At 44.7% G+C, this 26225-nt stretch overlaps 1 protein-coding gene across 1 annotated transcript in view; it reads right to left on the reverse strand.

Moving 5' to 3' along the window:
* Positions 1–26225, reverse strand: part of ATMIN7 (HOPM interactor 7) — a 70697-nt gene that overhangs the window by 26885 nt on the left and 17587 nt on the right. Inside the window, exons 2-24 of the mRNA XM_086798520.1 lie at positions 14969–15041; positions 13641–13890; positions 13293–13414; positions 13134–13192; positions 7666–7723; positions 7443–7530; positions 7150–7356; positions 5791–5849; positions 5620–5689; positions 5368–5436; positions 5125–5247; positions 4792–4845; positions 4602–4690; positions 4229–4325; positions 4006–4104; positions 3624–3851; positions 3226–3336; positions 2936–3120; positions 2144–2770; positions 1617–2034; positions 1254–1493; positions 1030–1153; positions 711–859 (exon numbers count right to left, since the gene is read on the reverse strand). Of these exons, the coding sequence (XP_086654646.1) occupies positions 711–859; positions 1030–1153; positions 1254–1493; positions 1617–2034; positions 2144–2770; positions 2936–3120; positions 3226–3336; positions 3624–3851; positions 4006–4104; positions 4229–4325; positions 4602–4690; positions 4792–4845; positions 5125–5247; positions 5368–5436; positions 5620–5689; positions 5791–5849; positions 7150–7356; positions 7443–7530; positions 7666–7723; positions 13134–13192; positions 13293–13414; positions 13641–13890; positions 14969–15041 (3599 nt within the window). The remainder of the gene's footprint in view (positions 1–710; positions 860–1029; positions 1154–1253; positions 1494–1616; positions 2035–2143; positions 2771–2935; positions 3121–3225; positions 3337–3623; positions 3852–4005; positions 4105–4228; positions 4326–4601; positions 4691–4791; positions 4846–5124; positions 5248–5367; positions 5437–5619; positions 5690–5790; positions 5850–7149; positions 7357–7442; positions 7531–7665; positions 7724–13133; positions 13193–13292; positions 13415–13640; positions 13891–14968; positions 15042–26225) is intronic.

Here is a 26225-nt window from a genome sequence, read left to right on the forward strand (position 1 = left end):
TCTCACACAACAAGCTAGAGATGCATTGTTAATTTGCTCACAAGAGTTCTCTCTCAATCCCTAAGCAAAGCACTCCCTAAACTATCATAGAAATGTGTGCATCACAGGGCTTCCTGCAGAGACCTCTCCTAGAAAAGATGGAGCACAGCTATGCCAACAGATGGGTATGGAGGGAACAACCCTCACTGATGCATGGAGATCCAGCAAAGATACCTGAAAATTCGGTACCACCCAGCCTTGCACAAAAGGGTTGTTGCATATGCATAAAGATCTACACTTGGGATGACCTTACACCAGTACAGGTGGAGCAAAGAAAAGCTGGGATCATACCGGTCATGGTGCCATGGAAAGCAAGAAAATGATATAATTTAACACGATGGTGGTGTGATCATTACAAAACACGGCCCCAAATAGAGGTGCAGGGTCTATGAGACCACGGCAAGATTGAGGATTGCCACTTTCCCTCACTTCCATAATTCCTATCCAAACAAGGCTGGAGATCCCATGGAACCAAGCAACTACATAACTATCATGGTGAGCCATACTACGACTCAAATCTCAAGTCCATGGTGAGCCATACTACAACTCTTTTGTAGAGAGCCAGGATCTCACTTTCCCTTTGAGGGAATTATATACAAGGTGCAGTTACCCATGTGCAGCTTTTACCAAACAACTTTTGAACAGCTAAAAAAAAGAGTGACTCACTGTACCTCCGCAAGACGATCTTCACAGATCCGAAGAAGGGCCACTGACTTCAAACTTATCCTTGGACAACTCTTATTGTTGGCAAATGCAATAAGACAGTGGACACAATCCATAAAACAGTCTCCCACTACCTGATCAAAGTGCTCTAGAACCACTGCAAAAGAAAACTTGACAGATCAGCACATTGGGAAGATCTTATCTTTAAAATGCACTGACCACTTCACTGAGAGAGAGAATGCATGTCGCAAGAAAGTTTCAAAATATGCCTCAAAATACTGTTTGGATTATGTTGGCTGGGTGTAGCACAGTACGGTGAACACCCACCTTGTTCCATATTTTCAAACGCAATCTCAGCAATCGACTCTGTATCATCGGACGCTGCCGCCTTGAAAACCATGAACACACTTCGCCAACCAGATTTGATACTTCCCACTTTTGATTTGATCATCTGCAAAAAGGCATATGGCTTAGCATTCAAACAAGCAGCTGGGTTGGGAACCCAGTAACACCACAAGACAGATAGCTTTGAGCAATTTGATTTCACTTACCTGCACAATGCAGTCTACGATCAAAGAACGAATAGTCGGACTTTTACTATTTCGTATGAGGACCACAAAAGGCTTTAGAATATCATTTTGAAATGTGAAATTTGTCAGCTCGGCACGTTCTAAATACTTGATCCCTAGTTGTCTCAGAGAGTCTATAGCATACATTGCAATCTTCTCATCCTGGTGACTTCCTGCAGAGACAAACTGTTGGGAGAGCACCATCCATATCCTTGCCCAGACCTGTAAGCACCATACATTTGACCCTTAATGTTTTAACCTCACAATGGCCACCCTTTGGCACTCAATCTGATTAGAGTGCCACATAACAATCCTGCCAACCACCATTAATACATCAGAACTCACCATCCGAATGCGGGCCATGTTGTAAAAACTGATTTCTACAAGTTTTTGCAAACTGAAATGTCGGGGAGGTGTTTGCTTCAACTCTTCTGCAGACACTCCACACAGAGCCGTGAAAAACTCAACAATTGCATCACTTGGCATCTTTACACTGCTAACAAAAATTTGTTCCAGTGGCTTCCCTGCCAATTCTGTGAGGGAGTGGGCTAAAGCATCCTTGGAGATTTGATTGGACCCTATCATCACGGTATTAAGGATAGAAGGTGAAGATGTGATGTATTCTAGTCTTGACACACATTCTAAAACTGCATTCCAGGTATCTTGCAATGCATCAGGTTCAGCATCGCTCAGAGCAAGCAAGGTTCGAAGGGCCTCAACATTCTTGCTCCTCATCTCCTTTGGAGCATGTAAGAACGTAAACCTGACAAAGTCGAGGTAGAATGAAAATAACATAAGTAAAACCTCACTTCAAATGACCACATCTCATACAGAGCAGCATATGATCAGAGAAACAAGGAGCTGTTACATACCTTACTAAAGAGGTCAGAAATGCGTAGCGCATTGTATCCATGCCAAGGACCTTTGTTAGATGAATCCCAGCCCTGAACCCTTGCATGCATAGCAGCACTCGAGACTTGTTGTCAGTATCTTCCATTGTAACAGAGAAAGCCACAAGAAGGGGCCACCCCATTGCATCGAGCATTGGCCTAACAAGCTCCATCTCCTTGGCTTTGTAGAAAACTCCTCTTTTCACAACTCCTTTCTTAAACAGTGCTTGTGTTTGCTTCACAATATCTTCACTCTCCTTCTTAGCATCTAGAGAAGCTTTTCTGCGCGGCAATCCTAAGTTAAGTATACTAACAACTCGAAACCTTTCCTCTGTGTCTGCTTTTAACCATGCCCCTTTCCCTGAAGGAGGGCTATCATCTTTCATCTTTATTTCATCCTTGACAATAGAGTCATAAATCTCTTCCAACATCTCTTTGGGGGCACCATTGTCTGATTCACTTCCTGAATTTATACGCAGAAAGTCTGCCTTGGTCATTTTTGGCCACACCATAGGGTTGTGGGCATCAGTATTGAGCATGATAACTGCATAAGCAAGGACATATGCAGCATCTGCACTTTCAAAAAGACTTGGATTATCACAGCAATACCTGATCCAGCAGTCAAGCAGGTTTGAGCGCATTGCAAAACCAATATGGCAAGTGACAAAGCAAATGTGCCAAATCTCTAACCTTTACTGAATGCCCTATCAATATGAACTAAATCACCTTTGAAAAGGTTAAGACCTTGGCATGAAAAACACAGACTTCCATTACCTCTCTGCAAATTTTTCCATTATGCGATCGATCTTTTGAGCCTCCCCTGGCAGCCGAAAGCCTTTTAGGAATTCTCTAATGGCAAGATCAAACTTCATGCCCTTAAAGTTCATGGAATCAACATACGCATGCATGACTGCAAGAGGAAACTCCTCATGCTGACCAAGATATTCCCCGACTGTGCTCTACACATGAAAATTTCAAAAACAGAACATTGAAACACAGGAGCATCAAAACACACACGGTGCCTGTTGCAATCCTTGAAATTGCCGAGGCTAGACTGTGTGTACCTTGTTAAGACCTGGTGTGGACAGTAAGAAAGTTGCTATAGATCTGGGTGTGTTTTCCACCAATTTGTTTGCAACAAGAAAAGTGATGCCTTTATCTGGCTTTCGGTTGAACTGTCAAACAAAAGTGAGATTAGGAAGAACTACCGAGTTGAAAACCTTTTGTTTTTTTATTGGATTGGCAGCACAAACTAGAGAAATCATGGATAAGCATGTTTGTTTACCATTCCCAACCTATTAAGCATGTAACAAAGGGAAACAAATACATCCTAGCACAACATTTATAAGAAAGCCAGGAAAACGTGTGTTCTGCTTTGCAATACTTATCTCGCTGCAAGCAACTAAGGGGAAAAATCAAGAGAGATTACACCATGAAAGCTAAAATAAAATTCATGGTTTACTTCTGATATGGCTGCTTGTAATGTTGATTTGTGAGCTTTCGCTTTTTCAAAGTGATCAGGCTGTGCTCCACCTATTTCTTCTACACTAAATCCTTCTGACACATCTTCATGAAGACTGCCATTCTTTGATCCTTTGTCACCAGAAGGTATGGAATTTATCATCAACTGTCGTGAATTTTGATGTGTTCTTGTCCATTCCACCAGTGATGCCAGAATACTAACAAGGCACTGCCAATGCAATACATTAATGTTTCAATTACAACTGGCAAACCATCCCTGGTATTACAAAGTTTTTACTACTTTAAGCCATCAAATACATATTACAAGAATGGTCTTGAGATTCAAACACTGAGTAATATTTTGTCACACATTTAACCTATACCTGCAAAGATGAAGCCTTCACAGAGGCATTTTGTGCCAGAGCAATATTGTTTGGATCTGCATTTGGTGATCCTTGCGCCATGCGTGAAAGTGCTCTAACCTAAGGTAAATAGAGCCAACGAGTGAGGTGAAACATTTTGACGCTTACCAATTCAATCCACCAAAAGTGATCACAAATCAAACAAATACTTGTTTGTAGAGATACTATGTTGATTGGAGCTTACCATACGTTCAAACAAGTTGATGGCTTCAAGATCGCAATCATAATTCACAAAGACATCTGCTAGCATCTGTGAATCTTTGCAAACATTCTCCAACATCCTGTTTTTCCAAGAAGGACAGGTTTAGTGGAGTAACATCGCACCACTTGAGATGCAAGCATGTATACATATGGATGGTGCATGCATTCAGATAACATGAAAAGGAAGCACAAGACTTTCTAGCTTAAGACTTGATGTGCACTCACTACAAGCTCCCTGGTATTTACTTATTGATCCTTTTTAACTTCCACAGATTCTTGATCATAGAATGAGCACAAGAATCACATCAAGCCTTTTTGAGCAACTTAAAATCTCAAACAAAAAGAGAAATACGTACCTTAGGACAGCCGTCCGATTATGAAGGGGGCTATCATAATTGTCCAGCGATCGTAACACGATCAAGGGGAAAAAGACTCCAATCTCAGCCTGTCATGCAGCAGTCATACACAACTGCAGCAGCTACAACTATGGAAAGAAGAAGAGAAGAAAAGCCAGCTTCTGCTTCTCAAGCAAACAACTGAGAATACCTTGAGGCTTTCCCTGAATCGCAAGAGCAGCACACTGAAGATGCTAGTGGCTAGCTGTGAAAGAAGATTTCCAAAATAAGCAAGAATTAAATATCTGATCGTGTTCACTTTTGGCTTGATATTAACACACCCTAAAAGCAGCAAAAGAGAGCTATGAAAAGTTAGAAGTCAATCTTGTATAGATTCAGTAGAAGTGAGTTAAGCTGTTGTGGCTCCAGTCTCACAAAGCAGAGATTATAAGCTCCAAACACATTGTAATTGTTAACAAGAAAAAATTTGAGCTCAAAAACATCATTAGAGAGCGCTGATTGTATGCCACCGCAGGAATCTGACCTGAAAAATTGTTGCAATAGATGAAACGCATGCTCGGAGCAAAGCATAGCAAAGGTACGCCTTTACAGAGTCAATGAAACGGAAGTCGACAGTGAAGGAGTGGCTCACACTCTCCAAAAGACCCTGAACACAGTGACAACATTCAACAGCTTGCTTAAGCAGGACCAAACTAAGGATCAAGCAATCCTCCCAAAAGAGTGCACACAATCGAAAAGTGATGTTGTAAGAGGTGGACAATACAACCTGCAGTAATTCTAAGGAGAGTGTCCTTGTCCTAGTGACAAAGTCATCCTTTTCCTCCTTCATGGACATCTGCTGACAAAAAACATGGACACATAAACAAAACACTACATCCAGTTAAGTTCAAGCAGCAGATACTGCATCTGTGTGAAAAGCTTTCATATCTGATTACCGTCCATAGATATGGCATGAGTACAAGTAACTGAAGTCAGCTATGATGTGATCAGTAGTTAACATAGCTACAAGAGAAATCACCTTGCAAAGTGTTCGAAAGACCTTAAGGCCATCTTGTTGAGCCACTGTCATATTGTCCAGATCCAGGCCCCTATAAAGACAACAAAACAAAGAGTTGCAAAGGGTATAAATTCGTGTAGCAAAAGCTTATTTTCTGTTTTCATGAACTGCACATCAACAGACAACACCTACTCTGGCGCTTTCCTTCCTCCTTCAGGGTGTACAGCTTTGACCAGAGCTGCTTCCAACCCCTGTTTGATTACAAAGTCCAACTTATGCTTACTCCATTATATCATCATAACTTTCTTAAAATGACCAGAAAACATGTATGCATGTGTGCGTATGTGTGACAGAAAAGAGTACTTAAAATACTCATCGCCAACTTTCAAGACATGTACCATGTGTGTACTGTATGCAGTGTGCTTAACATCCTTGTCCACTATGTGAGATACTACATCTGCTCCCTAATTGTTCACAAGGCCTATTCCCCAATTTATTGACAAAATGATGGGCAGAGGGGGCATCCAATTTCCATCATGCTCAACGGGGGTGCTACGGAAGACATCACCTGGAAAACAATGGTTAAGAGACTGAAGTTGAAATTTGGTGAATCCTCACAGCATGGCACTTGTTAACGAGATTGAAGCCACAATGAGGCTTCTACCAACAAATGAAGATGAAGTCTTGTGGGACAACCCACTTGCTTTCTGTCAGTAATCATGAAAGTGTACCATCCTATATGCTTTACTAACCCAAGTGGACATTATCCTTTGTTATTGCTCTTCACAGGGTTGTCTTTAATTGTGACTACTTACGGATCCTGCGATTTCATTAGTTGGTGACCTTTCTTCCAAGCCAGTAGATTATACCTATTCACACTTTTTTGGTTATAGGTGGCTTCTTTCTCACGTAAGTCACGGCTCGACAATCCCTGTAACTCAGGATTTAGTTCGTTTAATTAATGCATACAGGTTGATGTGCATGTTCAAGGAAAACAATTGATTAGAGTGTTGGAAAGCAGGGAAATTTACATATGGAGAATTCATTTATAAAAACATTCACCAACCCATCTATACTTATACTAATTTACTGGTGTCTTATTTTTTACCCTGAAGGTAAGAGACCTAATTCCATTAAATGCCTCACCAAAATAGGTGGTAGCCTCATCCTTAACTACCCTTCTGATATCATAACTGCACCAAAGGAGCACTGGTACTCTTCATCACTAGACTTCACATTACCTATCCCTACACTGAAATTCCAACCCATGCACGTCGCTATGAAATGCACTGAAATTCAAACCCATGCACACCGTTATGAAACCCTCTACACCTAAGTCTTAGCATGACAAGAGTCAGTAGTGGTGGGTGCCAAAAAGAATCCTAAAAGCACAAGGAAATGTTGAAGGTAATCACAGTATGTTGCAAGTCCTAATCCTAGTTAGATGCTTTACAAGAATGTTATTCACGCACAGTCAGATACTTCTCTGCTATGGCATCCATTACCATTTCTCTCTGCCCCAGAAACAAAACAATTGCAATCAACCCTTACCTTGATATCAGCATCACCAGCAAGGTGTTGAAGTTCCTCCACCGATACAGGAGCTGCCTCCAAAGGCCTTGATCCCTCGGTTTGAGCTGGTTCACCGGCAACTGCTATGTCAGCAGCCACCATAATTTCACCATCACTCAATGTGATAACTGCATCACCTGATTCACACTGTACTTTCATCTCCAAACTTGACACTTGCCCTTGTTCCTGTCATGATGCAGGAAAAAACTATTTAGCTCACTTCAAATGCTAACGGAGAACATTTACTGTGTGTATTACATAGCACACATCACCTGGGACTCAAGCTCCATGCGTTTGAAAACGATGCTAATCATTTGCGTCAGCGTCGCCTTTGCTGTTGCTTGATTGATAGGATTTTTGCTAAATATTCACAAATACGGGAAGTGTCAATGTTACTGCTAGCTAGGAGAAAACAAAAGAAGGATCTTTTTTGTCGCAAAAAAAAGGTAAACTAAAAATCATGCAATTGTAAGAGGTTCCTTAGGTATGGCATACCTTGTTAGCACAATGTGGTAGCAGGTACGAATGGAGCTCAAGAGGCATTCCCCATGGACTGCACAACCATTAAAAGAATCCCCTTTATCCACCAGGCTACCACAAGGAACACTAAGGCTTCTTCCAAAGTTAATGCTAGAACATATTCATGGTGAGATGCAAAAACGAGAAATGACAAGTTTCAATCATTGTCACAGATTTATTAAGTCAATTTGACACAGGAGGAGGAAATTCAGCACCCTGCTACTGGCGAATATGTGACTCGCATGGGACTCTGCACACATGGCAGGGCCTGGTCTTGGCTGAGTTATACTGGGCCCTCATGCAAGATAAACTGGACCCTGCGTAGCTGGACCCCAAAAACATAAGACTTTACATGTAAATATCGTCCAAATCTGCGTTAGGTGTTGTCAAATGGTGCCCAAAAAAAATGCTATCGGCTGGCAATGGGTTTCACGAAAAAGAAAAAGAAATGTGGGAATGCCTGGAATTACCAACATATATGGAATTACAGTCATGAAGTGTTGAAACAATGGTTGCAACACACGAATTCAATAACTTGAGAAATATAAAATGCAAGTGCCCAAATTGGCACCCGTGAGAAGAGAACCGAAGAAGTATGTAGCAATGGCTCGCACCTGGGGGCGATCCGCAACTATGGATCCATCCTCGCCTCAACCTGCAGATACCATCCCTCCACCTGTGGGGGCCAGAAATCTGTAGTGACCGTCACCTGCCTGGGTCCAAAAGGAAGCTCTAGCATGGTCTGTACTCCACTCTCCGCTCCTCCATGGAACTACACTCTGTGCAAACTGCAGCCAATTGGGCCTCAATCCATGGGCTATCCTGAATGCTCTCCTGAAGTCATTGTGCAAGGAGGGCTCCGACGGATTCTCCCCTCCTGCACTCATAAGCCAGCCAATCTGCTTTGTGCGGCCTCCTGTAATACCCCGCTGATCTCTCCAATGCCAACGTCCAAAGCTCCTGCAGCTGAAGCAGTGTGAAAATCCTGGCTCTCCCAAATCTCCTCTACCCTGCTGCAAATCTGAGGATCCTGAATGAGGATGTCTAGGATCCAAGTGCTCCAAAGTCTGTCCTGCCTCAATGGGTCCTCCAAGGAAAGAATGATGGGTGCATGATCAGAAAAAGTAGTGCCTGCCAGAATACCAATCATGCCACCTCATCCACAAGCCCACTCATCTACATAAAACTCGTCTAATCTGGAAAGGTTGGGACCTGTACTCCTGTCGGATCGCGAAAAGCTCAAACTCCCGGGGCTGCGTCCTAAGTCCAGTAAATGCCAAGGGTCATGACCCCTCAAAGCTAGAATCAACTCCTCCCACGCCGAGTACTCTGTGCCTGAAACAGTAGCCGTGCCACCAAGTCTATCCTCTGTCAACTCTAACATGTTGAAGCCACCACCCATGCACGAAAAATCTGCCCGTGGGAGGGACTACCAAATCGTACTCCAAAGAGTGGCTCTACCTGAGTGGCATTCGGCGTGTAAATGTTTAGAAAGCCCACTCTGTCCTCTCCAGCCCTGATGATCACCTGCTGAGCTCTCCCAGGGACAATGGTCTCGGAATCGATCACTGCAAGTAAGAGCTGCTTGCTAATGCAAATGCATACTCCACCCTGGGTCCCAAAGGGGCCAACCAAAAGCATGGGACCAAAAGGTGTGACTCCTCCCTAAAGGATCTTCCTGCAGCAGCTACGTCCCTCGAAAAGATGATGCTCCTCGAGGAGGAGAATGTCAATAGGCCCACCAACTACGACTCTGTGAAGCTCCTCTATGAGGGTCCCGCACCTCTGAAAGCTCTACGGACCTCCCAAACCCTGAATGTTCCACGAGACCATCCGCATAACTAAGATTGGTGGCAGGTGGAACTATCAGAACTGCCCTCCACTCGAAGAGTCTTGCGCTTGGGTTTGGATGAGGAGTAATCACTATCTGTCCTGGGGTGAGGCTGTGCCAAATGGGCACGAATCATGCCCTCCATATGCAGCCACTCTCTTCGTGCCCTAAACTATGCATACTCTGGGGTCCATCTATCACAATGAAGGTATCTGTAGGAGGGAGGGAGAGGCACTGCCACCGAAACATGAGGAAATACAAAGAGGAGCTCCTCCAGACTGAAGGACACCAGCTCCCCTCCCAGATCCTAGTGGCCAGAGCCACCCACCTCCATCCGTGCCAATGGCTAGAAGTGAGTGAGCATGTTGGTGATACGCATATCATGCAGCTGGTGAGAGAGCACCTGTCCGTGAATAGCAGCAGCCACCGACTCCTTGCTCCCATCCATCCCTGTCGTTGCACTCAGGGGGAAGGAGAGAATCATCGCGCCACTTTTTAGGGTGGAAGGCCTGGAGTGATGCAAGACCACACAGATGCGAATGGGGGGCACAGTCTCCTCAAAGATGCCCACTCCCTGGAGAGGCATCGGAAATAGGAGCTCCACGGAGGCAAGGAAGTGATATGACATGAGGAGCTAACTCCCGGGACGCTATAAGTGAGGCTATCCCTGTCGTCCGGGCTAGAACTATTCCATCTCTCCTGATAACACCACCTACCACCCAGAGCAGGGGAAGGTATTCCTTCCTGAGACCAGGAAAGCAGACTATCATGGGAAAGCCTAAGACGCCAACCAAAGGGTCGGACGCTGGGTCGAAGCCATGCTCCCACCGCACAAAAAAGGCTTGGGTTGTGCGCAGTGCGACGGGTCTCAATTGAATGACTCTGTCTGATGCTTCGGCAAATCAAACTCCACCACGTAATATCCACACCCCAAAGGATGAATATCAATGATCTTTCCAGGCTTGCCGATAAGGCTTGCCTGCAAAAGATCCCTGAGTTGTCCACGCGTCAGACGGCTACCAACAACCTTACACAGCAAGGTGGACTCTGGAGGCCTCCAGGGAGGCAACTGTGAAAGCGAAGAGTTCGAGGTCCGCTTCGGAGAACAAAAGGCAAGGGACGGCAGCCTCGGTCACAAATGACGGAGCAGCTGCCACAGAGTCCTCCTGGAAGAGAGAAGGCCGAAACTTGCCACCAGAAGAACTGTCCTAAAGCTGCACACACCTGATGGAGGAGAGGTTGAATAGGAAAGGGTGCCAGGGGAGCTGGAAACAAGGGAAGACGAGCGAGGAGGCAAGGACGGCGGAGCTGGCAGAGGAGATGTGGGACGAAGGCGATATGGCTCGGCGCAGAGGGAGGCCGCGCTGGGCGGAGGACAGGCAGGCAGGAAGGACAGGCAGGAGGGAGCAAGAAGGAAACAAGGAAGGCGAAGAGGCTGGGCGCTGACGGGCAGGGCTAACAGGAGGGGGGGGCGATGAAGAACGTGTTGGGGGGAGGGCTAATGGAGAGGGGAGTGAAATGAAGAAGATGCTGACGAGGAACAGGCAGAAGGGACGGATGGGATGCATGCTAGCAGGAGGGAGCTCCAAGCTCAACCTATAAGGCAATCCCTGGGGGGATGCTGCCTCTTCTTGCCCATGCCTGCTTCTAGGTTGATATTCCAAGCATGATGTCTAGCTTTTGCAAATCTTTTCTCTCATCGCTACAAAGAATCTATTAGAGCATACAACAACTCACACAACTGTTGTTTGCACACTAAGGATTCACAGTAGTACATCCCTGTCCTTGGCCTGCAAACCCAAAATGTCATTTCCTACTCAATCGCAATTCACTGAATGGCCATCTTTTTATAGCGCTCACATTAGGGTCTTTTGATCTCTTCCTATATCTAGCCATTGCCCAGTACTGCCCACATGCAAGCAATGGGGCACAGTTATGCATGCAACAATTTGAGTTTGTGTAGCAGGTCAGGCAAGCAGTCATGAAGCATGATCAACCAAGCAATTGCATGTCCATGGCCTGGACAGACCAGAAGGACAAAGATGGCAGCTTGTATGGGACCTATTGGTGAAAGGGCTTGCCAGACTGGGCACTCAGAGGGCTACTCCTTATGCAGGCCATCCTATTATTATACAAGGGACCACTCTCCCTCAATTCATTATGATAATCCATCCCCTTCTACGGTGCATATAATGGTTATTGGAACAAGGATATGTAAGTAGAAACAGAAATGGAGATGGCACTTTTGAAAGGGCCGAAACGGAGAAACGCCACAGGAGCAAAGGTGATGCCAGCAAGGGAGAGGAGAGGAGTGGGAAAAGAAGGGAAAGGAACGTAAAGGAAAGAAGAAGACTTGGCTGAGAAAGAAGAAAACATACACGTAAGAGATGGAGAGGTCGAAAGAGACAAGAAGAGGAGAAAAGAGGTAAGGAGAAATGGAGGAGAGCAAAAGAGGCAAAATGAACATTTCAAGGACCAGAAGCTGAAACAGCCTGCAAATAGTTGGAAATTATAAAAAAAGATTTCAGGACGACATTGTAGCATTTTCAATCTCTTTAGAGAAGCCAACATACAGCCATGGCCATGAAAAGGTTTAATGCATTTCAAACGTTCCAAGAAAAATGCCCTATACATTTCAGAAGCTACCAAACTGCCACATTGGAGCAAAATGAGAAGAGGAGAACGAGGGAAAATGAAGAGAGAAGAAGATAAAAAGAGAGAAAGGATCAAAAGATTAAGGCAACAAAAAAGATTTAGAACAAATAGTGAAGAAAATAGAAAAGGTGACCTCCAGAAACCTGAGTGCTTCCTTGAAACATGTGACAAGAAAAACCACGTCATCCATTCTTGGAAAAAAGAAAGCACACAAAGCATTACTTGGATGGAGACACCTTTCATTGAGAAGTTTCTTAATGCTTTGTTTTTTTGAGGTTTCAATAATTTTTTTACCTTAAAAATACATTTTGATGTTCCTCTGTGGACTCCAGACAAAAAAAAGGGTGGCTTTACGCCCTAATCTATCACCCAGGTCTTGCGATCCATTGAAAAATGAGGTTGCTTACAACACAAGAAGGCCAATGGTGAGAAAGAGGTCATCCATTATCATCTCCTAGGACATTATCATTTCCTAAGGGGAAAATATAATTCTTGTAAGGGTAAACAAATGAAGGACATGTACATGAAGTGGGGATTGGACTGGCAGATTGGCTCTACACCAAAGTAATTGAATGAATTGATGAGCAATGACTTCTGGGAGTGGTTAACCTGTTATTTGAGATAGACATTAAGTAGAGCATCCGGCTAGGAGGAGGAAGCTATTGAACAAGCATAGAGAAGCCTTAGAGAGTATAAACAGGCTGAGGGTTGACCATTGTATCAGCTCATGAAGCAACACAATTTTGTAGTTCGTTATAAATCACAATTTTTAAAAGATGTGCATGCACAGTCCCACAAAGACATGCACACCTGCATATCTATAATCAGTGCCACCTTCATATTCTCCAAGTTTTTACAAAGCTTGCACCAACCATATCATCGGCATTAAACCCAGGCATGGTGAAAAATACAACTACCAACTTATTTGAGAACATTTCAAAAATCCAAAAGAATTGACCTCTAAACTTAGTTGATGCAACAGCCATCAGGAGAACCTTCAACACCTGCAAAATAGTACTGCACGAATTACACATGGATTAGCCAAATAAAACATGAAGCCCTAAGACAAAAAAAAAAGATCCAAAAAATGACACATTGCTAGCACAAGAAGACCAACCTGTCAGGGGCGTTGTTGTCAGCAGCAGCACACACCATGTTGAACATGTCAGTAACCAAAGAGCTATTCTTACCACCCTCTATGCCAGCATCCCCCTCTAGATGTTCATATGAGATTAATTTCTGCATTTACATAGCCCCCACATGTAAAGAGTAAATACTAGTATGCTACAGGATGTCAACCACCATCCAATCCCCTCTGCGAACCCTTCTAACCTCCATCACGTTTGACATTTTAGTTTTTTGTCTGAAGTTAAACACGATGCAGCTAGCCAAACTGTGGCAAGACATGAAGGAAAAAACCATGTTCTTACTGTCAGGCAACTCAAAAAATGCAGTTTCTCCTTACATGTAAGCAGTCGAGAGCCGACTCCAGGAGCTTCGGTTGCTTTGTCTCAAAAGCAAGGCGCAAGGGAAGCAGTACAAGCTCTGCTTCAGATCTTTCCAATGTGTGCCCAGCTGTCGCAAGTGTTGCAGCTGCTGAGACACTTGTACTTGTGTGAGATGCTGCATCAGTTGTACTTGCAATTGACAACGATGTTGGGCTAGTTGGTGTTGATTCAGTTTCTTTCTCCCGTTCCGATGATCCAGCAACCCATCTAAAACCCCACAAAATCAGCATGCGAACAGAGGCAAAAAGCAGAATGAGGTCAGCTCAGCTTCAAGGCAAACTACCTTCAATTTCAAAAACTTTAGTCTCAGACCGAATTTTTTGCCATTGCTATCAAAACAATAACCTTGTCAGAAAATAACAAGAAGAGACATCCCGAGGTGCCATCCTGGATAATATTCATATACAGACATAGAGACTTTCCTCAAGCATGGTCTCAATGCTACCAATAAGTTCCTCCATTTCAGCATTTGCAGACTGCTACCATTAGTAGCTTTCTCCCGTCTTAAGAGATTAAGAGTAAGCCTTGTGACCATAATGTTAGGGCCTCACTTTTTGCCAAAAAAAGAATGTCTTTGAGGATACAGTTACAACTTACAAACACAGCAAAGAAATCTATTTCTACAAATGCACCATTTTTGGAGCCTGGGCATTTTGCACACCTCATTATAAACTACTGAAGCTAACAATGTGCATGTTGCTTTATTGTTTTCAAAATGCTCTAGGGATGGAAACATCAAAGTAAAAAACAAAAAATCCCTTTACTGTCTTTGCTAAAGTTTGCATAGCTTGCAAAAATAAAAATCAAGTCATGACAAAAAGATGTTGTCACGTACACAATTTTGAAACCACTTGCTTGCATGTGATTAATGAAATAAAACTCAAGTCATAACAAAAAGATATTGTCACGTACACACAATTTTGAAACCACTTGCTTGCATGTGATTAATGAAATCCCCCTTGTCACCATCTCTTATGGTGTAGAACAAGGTGGCAAGAATAGAGTAAGGTTTTTAAAGCTTCTCTAAACTGCTAGTCAGACTTTCACTGCTGATTTAAATGAGTCAGGCATCTCAATGGGATGCCACTGGCCAGACTCAAAACTTGATAATCAATATCAAGAAAGACAAAACTGCAGCTACAAGTATAAGTTCATGACACCATTGGCAAATAGACTGCACGCATGTGCAAAATTGGGCTCTTACAAGACAAGCTCACACACACACACACTCTTTTGTTATGCGGATACTTCATGAATATTTGAAATTACAAATGTAGGTTCTTACCCTTCAATGTTCTTTTCCTTGTTTTCAGTTGATGCTGATGGAGACGAGGGATGTTCAATGTTCTTAGATCTCTCTGCAAGCAAACCATTGGTAAGAACTGTCAAGTAGCATGTAACCACAACTTCAACCAAATGAGCCATTGCACAACCATTTTTTCGGGGAACGAGACTAATTACATCTCTGTGCAAAAAGTGTAGTGTAAAAACACAACTTGGCAGACAAGGCATGTGAACACACCACATTTAGTTAAACGATCCAACCAATTCCAGTTTAGATAAACAAATTTTTAGGGGAACAACCCTTCTGTCTTGTCAATCATGAAAATATCATGTAAACCCATAGACTGCTAAGCTTCCCCCTGTCAGAGCAAAATATCAATGCCTACACACCAAAAATCACATAAGATGTGTAAATCAACTTTAATACAAATAGTTTACCAAGGGAAAGGGAAAAGGAAAGAAACACGGGAACATAGAAATGTACATTCACATATGTATCAGCACATAAGCTGCCCACAAGGTCTCCTAAATGAATCAAAATGTCACGAAATAATCTTTCTTCTTAAACTGATAAGTGCAGCATCATGGTGCAACGCTGAGGGAGGCAAGTTAGCGCCAGGGTTAGGATGGCCTAGGGCCATCCCATAGCCAACCCTAAGACCAGCCATGTGTGGCCTGAATAACCAACTCAAGGGCATAGTCTAGAACAGTCCCAATCAGCCCCTTCTCTCAGCCTCAGATTTGCAGCCTTCCTACATCCATTGGGAAGAGTGCATAGGCTCGAGATTGGTCATCATTGGTGCTTCTACAGCCGTGTACAGTTCAGCCCGACTCTTGGTCTTCCGAGATCTTGCGTTTGGCTTATCATCAGTCCACCGTCAGTCTCTTCAAAGTAATAAAGCAAATACTATTCCGGTAACGAGATAGGGGACCCTTCACTGGGTAACTCGGGACCCCATACGGTGTATAGTTTCTCTCTCTCTCTCTCTCTCTCAAATCCCTTTAAGTTTGAAGTCTTAAAGTGGATTGCTAAACACGCGAAACTCAGGATACAGAAGACGGTGTGAGCATTTGTGTGACAGGATCCTCAATTACGAATACTTCCGCTGCATGTTACATTGGTATTAGATTCAGCTTGTCCACACACACCGTATCTTAGCGTGAGGGCATCCTTGGATGGTCAGATTGCGTTCCAGCACAACCACCGACTTTAGCATCATGTCTACAGAGGAGTATCCATCAGCTGGAAGACGTCTCCCCCGAAGGAGACCTTGCTCTTCCGACTACCACAGACACCATAGGTTTACTCAGAGCTCAAAACCAGCTTCTCATGGAGCGTTTACAAATCTTGGAGGCAACAGCAACACGTCCTCCTCCACCCCCAACAACCCCCGACTACATCTCCCTCTTCTTTCAAATGAAACAACAAAGAAGAGAAGATGAGGCTAGACGGAGAGAAGAAAAAGCCGAAGCTGAAGCAAGAAAGCAATAAGAAAAAGCAGATAGACGGGACTATGAGGAAGCCCAACGCAGGATCGAAGAAGACCGGCGTCAGGTTGAACTCATCACTCGGGAGCACCAACGAGAGCTCGATCGAGAACGTATGTTACTCGAGCACCAAAGGGAAAAGGAGGCCATGCATCTTAGATACCAGCACCTCTCTTCAGCTTCCCTAGCCAGGCGCCAACAACCAACAACCCGCGACATCGACTATCGTCATTCGAAGTCAACTGAATTTTAGTAAGTGTGATCACTTAGCAGTTAATCAGTTTATTCATCAATTTACTGCTCATTTTCCATTAGCTAGGATCACAGATCCTCAAGATAGAGTCCACGTAGCGGCTCCCTACCTTACAGGTGAGGCAGTCACTTGGTGGCAACATTGGTCTAGTCTTCATACAGACCAGACCACAAGTGTCACAGCTTTTAGCTGGGATGCCTTTGTTCATGACCTAAAGACCAGATTTCTCCCGCCCCATTATATGACCAGCCTGGCAGATGAGTTCTATGGATTCAGACAAAACGGGTCTCCAGTGCTTCAGTTTTCCAGAAAGGTTATCACTTAGCCAAGATGGATCAATTCATTCGTGGATTAGATCCCAACATCTGGTTCACAATTCGCAACTTTGAACCCAGTACATATGACCGGGCTTTGACTCTTGCTCAAAATGAAGAAATGAAGATGAATGGAGGCAAGCCCAAGCAGTCATCACAGTCCAATACCAAACCCTCGCTGCGCAGCCATGGAAAGGTAAAGCATCTTCTAAAGATGCTAAGAAGAACGGCAGTAATAGCTCTATTTCAGGAGGTAAGAAGGATAAAGAATCTAGCCTAAGAAAACCCCTAAGGAAAAGGCTAAAGCATGCATCACTGGAGGTTATCTTCCTCCAGAGGAGCATAGGAAATACCAGTCAAAAAACAAATGCTTTTTCTGTCATATCATAGGGCATGGTAAGAAGGATTACCACAAATGGCAAGTGGAGCAAGCCTCCAAAGCACCTTCTGCCACAGTTGCCACAGAATCTCCAGCTCCTCTAGCCCCGCCTACTACCACCCATGCAGTTCAACTTTTACCTTCGATGCATCCTATGCCATCCGTGGTATTTGATGCTACGCAGGAGGGTGAGAGCGACCCTGCACAGAAAAGCCTCATCCGAGCTTATGGCTCTGCCAAGGGCCGTCAGTTTGTAGTCCTGTTTGACATGGGCAGTTCTGAGGATGCCATCTCTCCCCAGTTGGCTAACAAGATGAGCTGCACATTAGTACCATATCATTTGGATGTGGATGGGTTCACACCTGGTCTCCACACCCGCATATCTCAGAAGGCACAACAGTTTGCCTTTAAAGTTCAGAAGGCCTCATTCCAACGAGATTTCATTGTCTCGCCTCTTTTGGGGTGTGACATTGTAGGGTTTGAGCTGTTAGGGTTAGGGATTGGAAGGCACTTCAACAGGAGGCATGAGAGTGAGAGAGAGGACCACAACTGCTCATGTATTGATTGTGATAAAATGAAGTACAATAGCCACATAAAGATGTGACCTAATAGTGTGTTCACATGGTCCAGCCATAAATAGTGCCAGGTGGACCAAAACCACTTATAAACCTTTATAAGTGAAACTAAGCTAAACTGGGGAAAAAGCCTCCACTAACTGAAGTAAAAAGTGCCCCAGTAACCTACTGATGATCACTAGCACTCCCCTGGTTGCATACACAGCATAAAACCCAACAAACCCCCCCTGGAGTGATATGTGATCACTGCATTGTCTCGTGCATCCACAAATGAATCAGGCTCATCATCATCCTGTAAACTGGCTGCCATAACCATTTTTAAATCCATGATGTGTGCATGCTCATTGGTCCGTGTCTCCCTACGAGTACAGCCAGCAAGAGGAGTCTCTAGATGGCTGTCCTGTAATGTCCTCAAATACTATCTAGGTATATGTCTGACCTGTGGAGCCTGTTGCCCCATATTTGGCTCAACTTCTGGCTCAATCTCCTGCTGAATTTCTGCACCATCTTCATGATTAGCTGGCTGTCCTGCACCCTCATGGGTTGGATCACCAACTATGGAATGAAACTCCATAGGTAGTAGACCTTCAAACACATCATTTTCAGCCTGATTTGTATCATAACTAGCCATGGATAATTCTGATTTTTCATCAAAAATGACATCCCGACTAGTGAATATCTTCTTGGACAGTGGGTCATATAACCGGTAGCCCTTGCTCTCACGGCTATACCCAACAAAAATACATTTTGTGGCTTTATCATCCAACTTCCTCCTCAACTCTTTGGGTATGTGTGCATATGCTAGACACCCAAAAGTACGAAAATGTGATACCAAAGGCTTGCGGCCATGCCAAGCCTCAAAAGGAGTAATGGAAACCAATGCCTTTGTGGGACATCGATTCAAAATATGACAAGCACACATAACAGCTTCCACCCAAAAGACATGTGGTAGCTTCTTTGACTTTAACATACATCTGGCCATCTCCATGAGTGACCGATTCTTCCTTTCTGCAACCCCATTTTGCTGTGGAGTATAAGGAGTAGTATACTGATGCTTGATACCTCTACTCTCAAGAAAGGAATTCAACATGTGTGACACATATTCCCCCCCTCGGTCAGAACGGAGAGTCTTAACCTTGCATCCTGACTCTGTTTCAACAAGTGCTACAAAGGCCAAAAATGCATCATATACCTGTGATTTCTGTGTCAACAGATAGACCCAGCATATACAAGAGAAGTCATCAATAAATGTAGCAAAATAGAAGCAACCTCCTAATGACTTCGTCTGCATGGGACCACAAAGATCACTGTGTATAAGCTGCAACTTTGCAGTTGCTCGTAGAGCCTGATCACGTGGAAAGGAAAACCGATGCATTTTTCCCAAAATACATCCTTCACAAATGTGATCTGGAGGCTTCTCCATAAGAGGTAGGTCTGTCAACATGTTATGTCGCTGCATAAGCATAAGACTACCAAAATTTACATGCCCCATGCGAGTATGCCATAACTCCACATCAACCATAGCTGGAGTAAGAGTGAATGCATTATAAGCAGACTGATCCACTGGCTGAAATGCATCCAACTGATAGAGTCCATGACATAATGTACCAGTAAGCATCAAGGACAAAGCATTAGCTTTGTCTCTGACCATGCACTTGTCATCATCAAAGTTGACTTGCATACCACACTGTGCTAAAGAAGAAATGGACAACAGATTCTTCTTTATCCCTGGTACATATAAGGCATCTGTAAGGCGAAGAATAGAGCCATCAATGACTGTGAGCTGAATCTCCCCAATGCCACGAACTGGATATGAAGCATTATTGGCACACTGAACGGTCTTGCCAACAGGGGCAGGGCATATAATTACAAAACAAATCCCTGCGAGATGTTATATGCTGCATGTGTAGAAACAGTAATCCTTGTCTTCAACAAAGGAAGCAGTCTCCAGAGGAGCTTTAGAGGCATCGTTTACAGACATCCCAGATTCCTTCGCCTTCTCTTTGGCAATCCTCTTCCTACACTCTGTGATGTAGTGACCTGGCTTCTTACAGTAATGGCATTTGCCCTTCTTCTTGGGCTGTCCATCACCTTTCTTGGTATCCTGAGATGAACCACCATCACCTGAATTCTGATTTGAACTCTTTGGCTGAGACTTGCCTTTCCCTTTTTGACCTGTCACAAATGCTTGTTCAGCACTTGTGTTCATGTTCATGTTCTTCCTGATTTGCTCTTCCTGTAACAAGAGAGCAACAAGTTCCTGATACTTTAGGGGCTCAATAGCATTCCTCATGCTGAGGTTCAAAGAGGTGTGAAAAGCCAAGTAGGATCTTGGCAAAGAGTTTAAGATGGTGGATACAAGCTGTGTCTCAAGAATAATCTCATCCACATTGATGAGTTGCTCTCTCAAATCCTGCAGCTTGTTCAAGTGGCTAGACATATCATCTCCTTCATGCATCTTCTGATTTTCCAGCTCTCTTTTCAAAAATGAGATCCGTGCCTCATTACAAGCAGCATACATTTGCTCCAAAGTCACCCATGCATTCCGTGAAGAGCCAGCTGAACGAATATGAGGTATAATAGACCTCTGTACTGACAATGCAATAAGTGATAAGGCTTGTGCATCTTTGGCATCCCATGTCTTCTGAGCATTTGTTCTTTGAACACGCAGTGGCTGACCTGGTGCCTGTGCCTGTTGTCCTCTTCCACGAGCACCCCCTTGGGGAGGAGTCTCTGGAGCCAATGGACCTGGACGTGGTTCATCGCCACTAACAAAATCCCAAAGACCTTTTGCCACGAGCACATTTCTCAGCATAAAACTCCACAAGGAGTAATTCATGCCATCCAACTTGTCTTCCTTAGACAAGTACGTGAACACATCACTCTGCTGTTGATTTGCCATTATGCCAGTGCACAATGTTGTACCTGTGTATCAAAAAACCCAAAAGCAACAACCCTGAAAGCAACTGTACTCCACTGAATACAGCTGACCCAAATATGCCTGCACTCTCAATCCTCTGAATGTGCAAAACAATGCACCACTGACTGAGTAAAGCAACAAAAGTGGCTCACAGTGTGCCAAAATGCCCAAAAAATGCCCAAAATTTTTGCACCCAAAGCCTTGCAAAAGCCTGTAGAGATTTCTTTGCAAGAAAACCTCCTTGTATCTGCCAAAAAACTTTCACAGAGAAAATGCCCAAATTTCAAAACATGTAAAGCTTACCAAAATGTGATTTTGCAGGTACACTCGACTGTAGGCTGTACGGAACAATAGCATGTACTGGTCGACTGTACGAAACAGACTGTCCAGAGCAGAGTACTGGTCGGCTGTACGGCGGCTGTACGGAGCTGCAGGTACACGCAGCAGGTGCTGGTCGCTTGCTGTCTGCTGTACGGAGTAGTGTACGGAGCAGAGCAGGCGCCTGTACGGAACAAGGCAGTCTGATGGCGGACCAGTACGGACAGAGCAAGCGAACCAATACGGGCAGCTTATGGCCTGTACGGACAGCTGGTGGCGCACCTGTACGAACAGCTGGTCGCGAACCTGCACGGACAGCTGGTGGCGAACTGGTTGTACGGACAGCTGATGGCGATGGCCTGTACGGGCACTGATGGCGAGTGACTGAGTGGCTGCAGTTGAACTGAAAGCAGGCGAACTGATGGCTATGACCTGTACGGACAGCTAGGCGAACCTGCTCTGATACCAAATGTAGGGTTTGAGCTGTTAGGGTTAGGGATTGGAAGGCACTTCACCAGGAGGCGTGAAGGTGAGAGAGAGGAACACAACTGCTCATGTATTGATTGTGATAAAATGAAGTACAATAGCCACATAAAGATGTGACCTAATAGTGTGTTCACATGGTCCGGCCATAATTAGTGCCAGGTGGACCAAAACCACTTATAAACCTTTATAAGTGAAACTAAGCTAAATCGGGGGGAAAAACCTCCACTAACTGAAGTAAAAAGTGCCCCACTAACCTACTGATGATCACTAGCACTCCCCTGGGTGCATACACAGCATAAAACCCAACAGACATGATCTTAGGTATCCAATGGTTTCGTCAATATGAGAAGGAGAGAGAGAGAGAGAGGTGTAACTCTGCTATATATACACAAGAAAATCCCGAAATCTGAATACAACATGTGTGGGGGTATTGCTCTGTTTTTCTGCAGTGCACTTGCTCTTAATTTTAAGATTTTGTCTTCATCTCCGCTGCATATTCTAACATGGTATCAGAGCTCTGGGCTCTTGATAAATCTTGGGAACTGTGTGAGCAAGAGGGGGGCTGTTTTGTTGCTGTTTGGTGGACTGTTTTGGACTGTTCAGGAAGAGGAGAAGCAAGAGGAAGGCGGGCTGATTTGCTGGACAGCCACTTGCAAGTTTAAGTAGTTCTTTTTTCCCACCCACCCACCCTTTTCAATTACACTCCCGCAATGGCAGATTTACTTGATATGGCTGAGAAGCATGTGAAGATCCCGATACTCCCCACGTTCCCAGTGGACCGTCAGCTGGACGGGAACAACTACGGCATATGGAAGGTAATGATGGAATTTGTTTTGGAGTCTTACGACCTTGCTGATTTCATTGTTGTTGGGGTTCCACGGCCGGAGTTAGAGGAAGGGGAGGTACCCTCGATTCGGAAGGAACGCGAGGCACAGGCACAGTTGTGGGATCGTGTCAATGCCAGGGTCCGTTCTTTCATTTTCCTCAACTACACACCGCAGGTAATCAATCATATCAAGCATATGACGCTGGCCAGAGGTATATGGCAACATTTGGCTTCTCTCTATAACAAGGTACCTTGGAAGTACAGATGCAGGTGATGAATCCTACAAAGTCATCGATGATGCGGGAGCACATCAACAAGCTGCAGGCTCTTGAGCAGGAAGTTCTCCAGGCTGGGAAAGAGATATCATCGGAGGATATGACCATCACGTTGCTGTCGCATTTGCCCTCTCAGTACTCAGCAATTTTACTCTTCTTTGATTACCAGTGGGAGGCTCAGCACCATCACATGGGAGGAGCTTGTGCCCATGGTCTTGGACCAGGAGAAAAGATTCTCGAACCCTCCACAGGGCGGAGGTTCGGAGGCCTTAACTGGCCAACGGTCGAAAGGCCGTAACAACAAGGGCAAAGGGAAGGCTTCATGGGAGAAGTCTTCTGAGAAGATGTCCGACTCAGACCGCGAGAAACTGAAGGCAGAGAGGACCTGTAATGATTGTGGCGAGAAAGGCCACTATTGGAGGCAGTGTCCCAAGCGAACACCAAGAAGGGTGCAGAATCCTCAGCAGCAACCGTGAAGACTCCAGCTTTTGTGCACCTGGAGATGATGGACACCGATGTTTCATTTTCTTCGTGCAAGGAGGAAGTTGGAAGACTCTCCGCTACAGATACTTGGGAGGGGATTCTAGACAATGGTGCTTCCAGGCACATGACTCCTTCTCGTTCGGCTTTACAGGATCTTTGCAGGTATTCTGGTCACATTCTTACTAGGGATACATCCACTATCTCCGTTCACAGTGAGGGCAGGTTGGAGATAGTTCCCAATGGCATCATTCTAGTGTCTGAGTCACAGGAGGGACTACAGCTACATCTACAAGCTTTAGATGATTTATGAACATAGAGAGTGCTCATAGTGAACCTTGGGAAAACCAAGGTTATGATATTCCATACGTCGGGACAGATCCGACGACAAGCGATCTTCACTCTTGCTGGTGGCCAGGTTGAGGTGGTGGACTCATATGTATAACTGGGGATTACATTTGCTAGTACATCAGGGCACTTCTCTATGGCACGAGCAGCCAGAGACAGACTGACACGAGGATATGCTGCCCTGGCCATGCTTGAGCGACAGTGACACCAAGCACGCTTTCAAGAGCCCCGCACGAAGGGGTGGCTATTCGACACTCTAGTCACACCCGCACTGATGTACGCAGCGGCAGTATGGGCACCCGGACACTCGGCCTCCTCTTGGACACAGATTGAGCGACCCCAAGTTCTGATGCTCTCACGGATGATTCGCAGCAAACCATCTATACCACATGACATTGTCAGAGCATAGTTTGCTGCACCACCCATGCTAGTAGAGGCTCTCTTCCAGGTGGTCTGCTTTATTCATGGAGTGCGAGCCATGGCTCCAGACAAATTGTCACGTAGAGCTTTTGAGGCATCCAGACAGTTAGCTAAGGCAGGTGACACAAGATCATGGTATGCACAGATGATACAGCTATTGACCCAGTGTAGGTGGGACATAGATCACTTACCACCTCTTCAGTATGATCTTAATGCTCCACATATGCAACTCTCACACAGTGAGAGGAACAGAGTTATACGACAGGACTTATTGCAGCGCTATATGAGGTGGACATGGATCACACCCCACCAGCCCCTGCCTACGAAGATGCTATACTACAAAGATTGTTTTATGAGCATCTTAGAGGATGGATTTATTCAGCGACCCGGATATATGGATGTGTACATGCCTCACAGTGCCCAAGTGGCGATTGGCCAGCTCACAGTGTGTCAAATCCCCACGGATCCCCTCGTGATCGATCTTGGTTCGAAACTCGAATCCTGCAAACAAACGAACAAACAAACAAGCAAAGGGGGTGCAGGCCTGACTCACCTCCCAACCATGACAGCCGTGGGCAAGCCCACAGTCTTGGCTGTCCCCACCGAGCCACGAGCTGAGCTAACTAGGATGACGTACCGACCAATCTCCTCTCGCGACGTCCCATACCGCCACGAAGCTGCCCTCGCGGACGCTGTCGGCCTCGGGTGCACAAAGCAAGTGCACAAAGCACTAGATCCAGACTCCAAGACCATAGAGCTCTCACAAACTCGCGAGACTCTCTATAATACAATAACTAACCTTGGCCACCCTTTTGTAGGCTCTTGGCCAGTCATCGGGCATCCACACTTGGCCGCCCGCCCGTCCATACTTGGGTGTCCGCCCGTCAGCCTGCCTAGTTCCAAGCTTCCCCAAGCCTCGAAACTAGTCTTACATGCGTATAGCACACGATAGATACACACTGTGCACATGACATACTCCCCTTCCTCTAAGAGCTCACTCCTGAGCTCACTAAAAAGCCAGGGTAATCTCTCTGAAGAGTAGTCAATGTCTCCCATGTAGCGTCCTCCTCAACACGATCCTTCTACTTGATCTTGTATTCCATGATAAGCGTATTACGCAATCGTCATTCACGAAATCCAAGAATCTTTTCAGGTTCGTGCGGAACAAATGTCATGTCCTGGACATCTATAATTTCTTGAGGAGTAACTAACTGATCTGCTCCACCCAGTACTTCCTTAAGTCTACTGACATGAAATACACGATGAACTTTCAAATAAGAAGGCAAATCCAATACATATGCAACTGAACCAATCCGTCGGTGTAATACGAAATGGTCCACAGTATCTAGGGGATAATTTCGGAGATCGACCTGTCCGTAAAGTCTCGGAATCTTTCGGAACTCACAAATACACCATCGTTCCTTCATAGAACTCTCTGGGTGAACGATGTCTATTAGAATAAAACCTATCTCGGTCTTGAGCACTTCTAATAGATTCCTTTGCAACTTGTAACATTTCCTGCATATCTTGCAAAAAATTACATGCTGCATCATGCTGAAGTCCTGAGAATCCTACTGTAACAGGTGATCTTGGTTGAAAACCATACATAAGCATGAAAGGACTAAACCCTGTACTCGTATGCTTAGTACTATTATATGCAAATTCTAACATAGGAAGATAATCCTCCCATGAACTCTGTCTTTTGGATACATATGCTCGAAGCATATCCTCCAAAATCTGATTCACTCTTTCAGTCTGGCCATCAGATTGAGGATGATCAGAGGAACTCAAATTCAAAGTTGTTTCCAACTTCTCAAAAACAAGTTTCCAAAAATCACTCATAAACTTAGAGTCCCTATCACTGACTATGTCCTGCGGTAACCCGTACAGTCTAAACAATTGCTCGATAAACTGCCGAGCTAATTGCGTAGCTGTAATATTCTTCCGGGTCAGTAAAAATCTAGCCATCTTTGTCAAGCGATCTACCACAACCCAAATAGAATCGTGGCCTTGATGTGTTATTGGCAATCCGGTAATAAAATCCATGGAAATACTTTCCCATTTATTACCTGGGATTTGCAAAGGATGCAACAACCCAGCCTGTCTAAAGCGTTCAGCTTTATTTGCCTGACAAATCTGACCCTTGAGAACATAATCTTCTACATACCCTTTCATC

Source organism: Cibotium barometz, chromosome 5 (genome assembly GCF_041138505.1).
Source record: "Cibotium barometz isolate CiBa-2024 chromosome 5, ASM4113850v1, whole genome shotgun sequence".
NCBI lineage: Eukaryota > Viridiplantae > Streptophyta > Polypodiopsida > Cyatheales > Cibotiaceae > Cibotium > Cibotium barometz.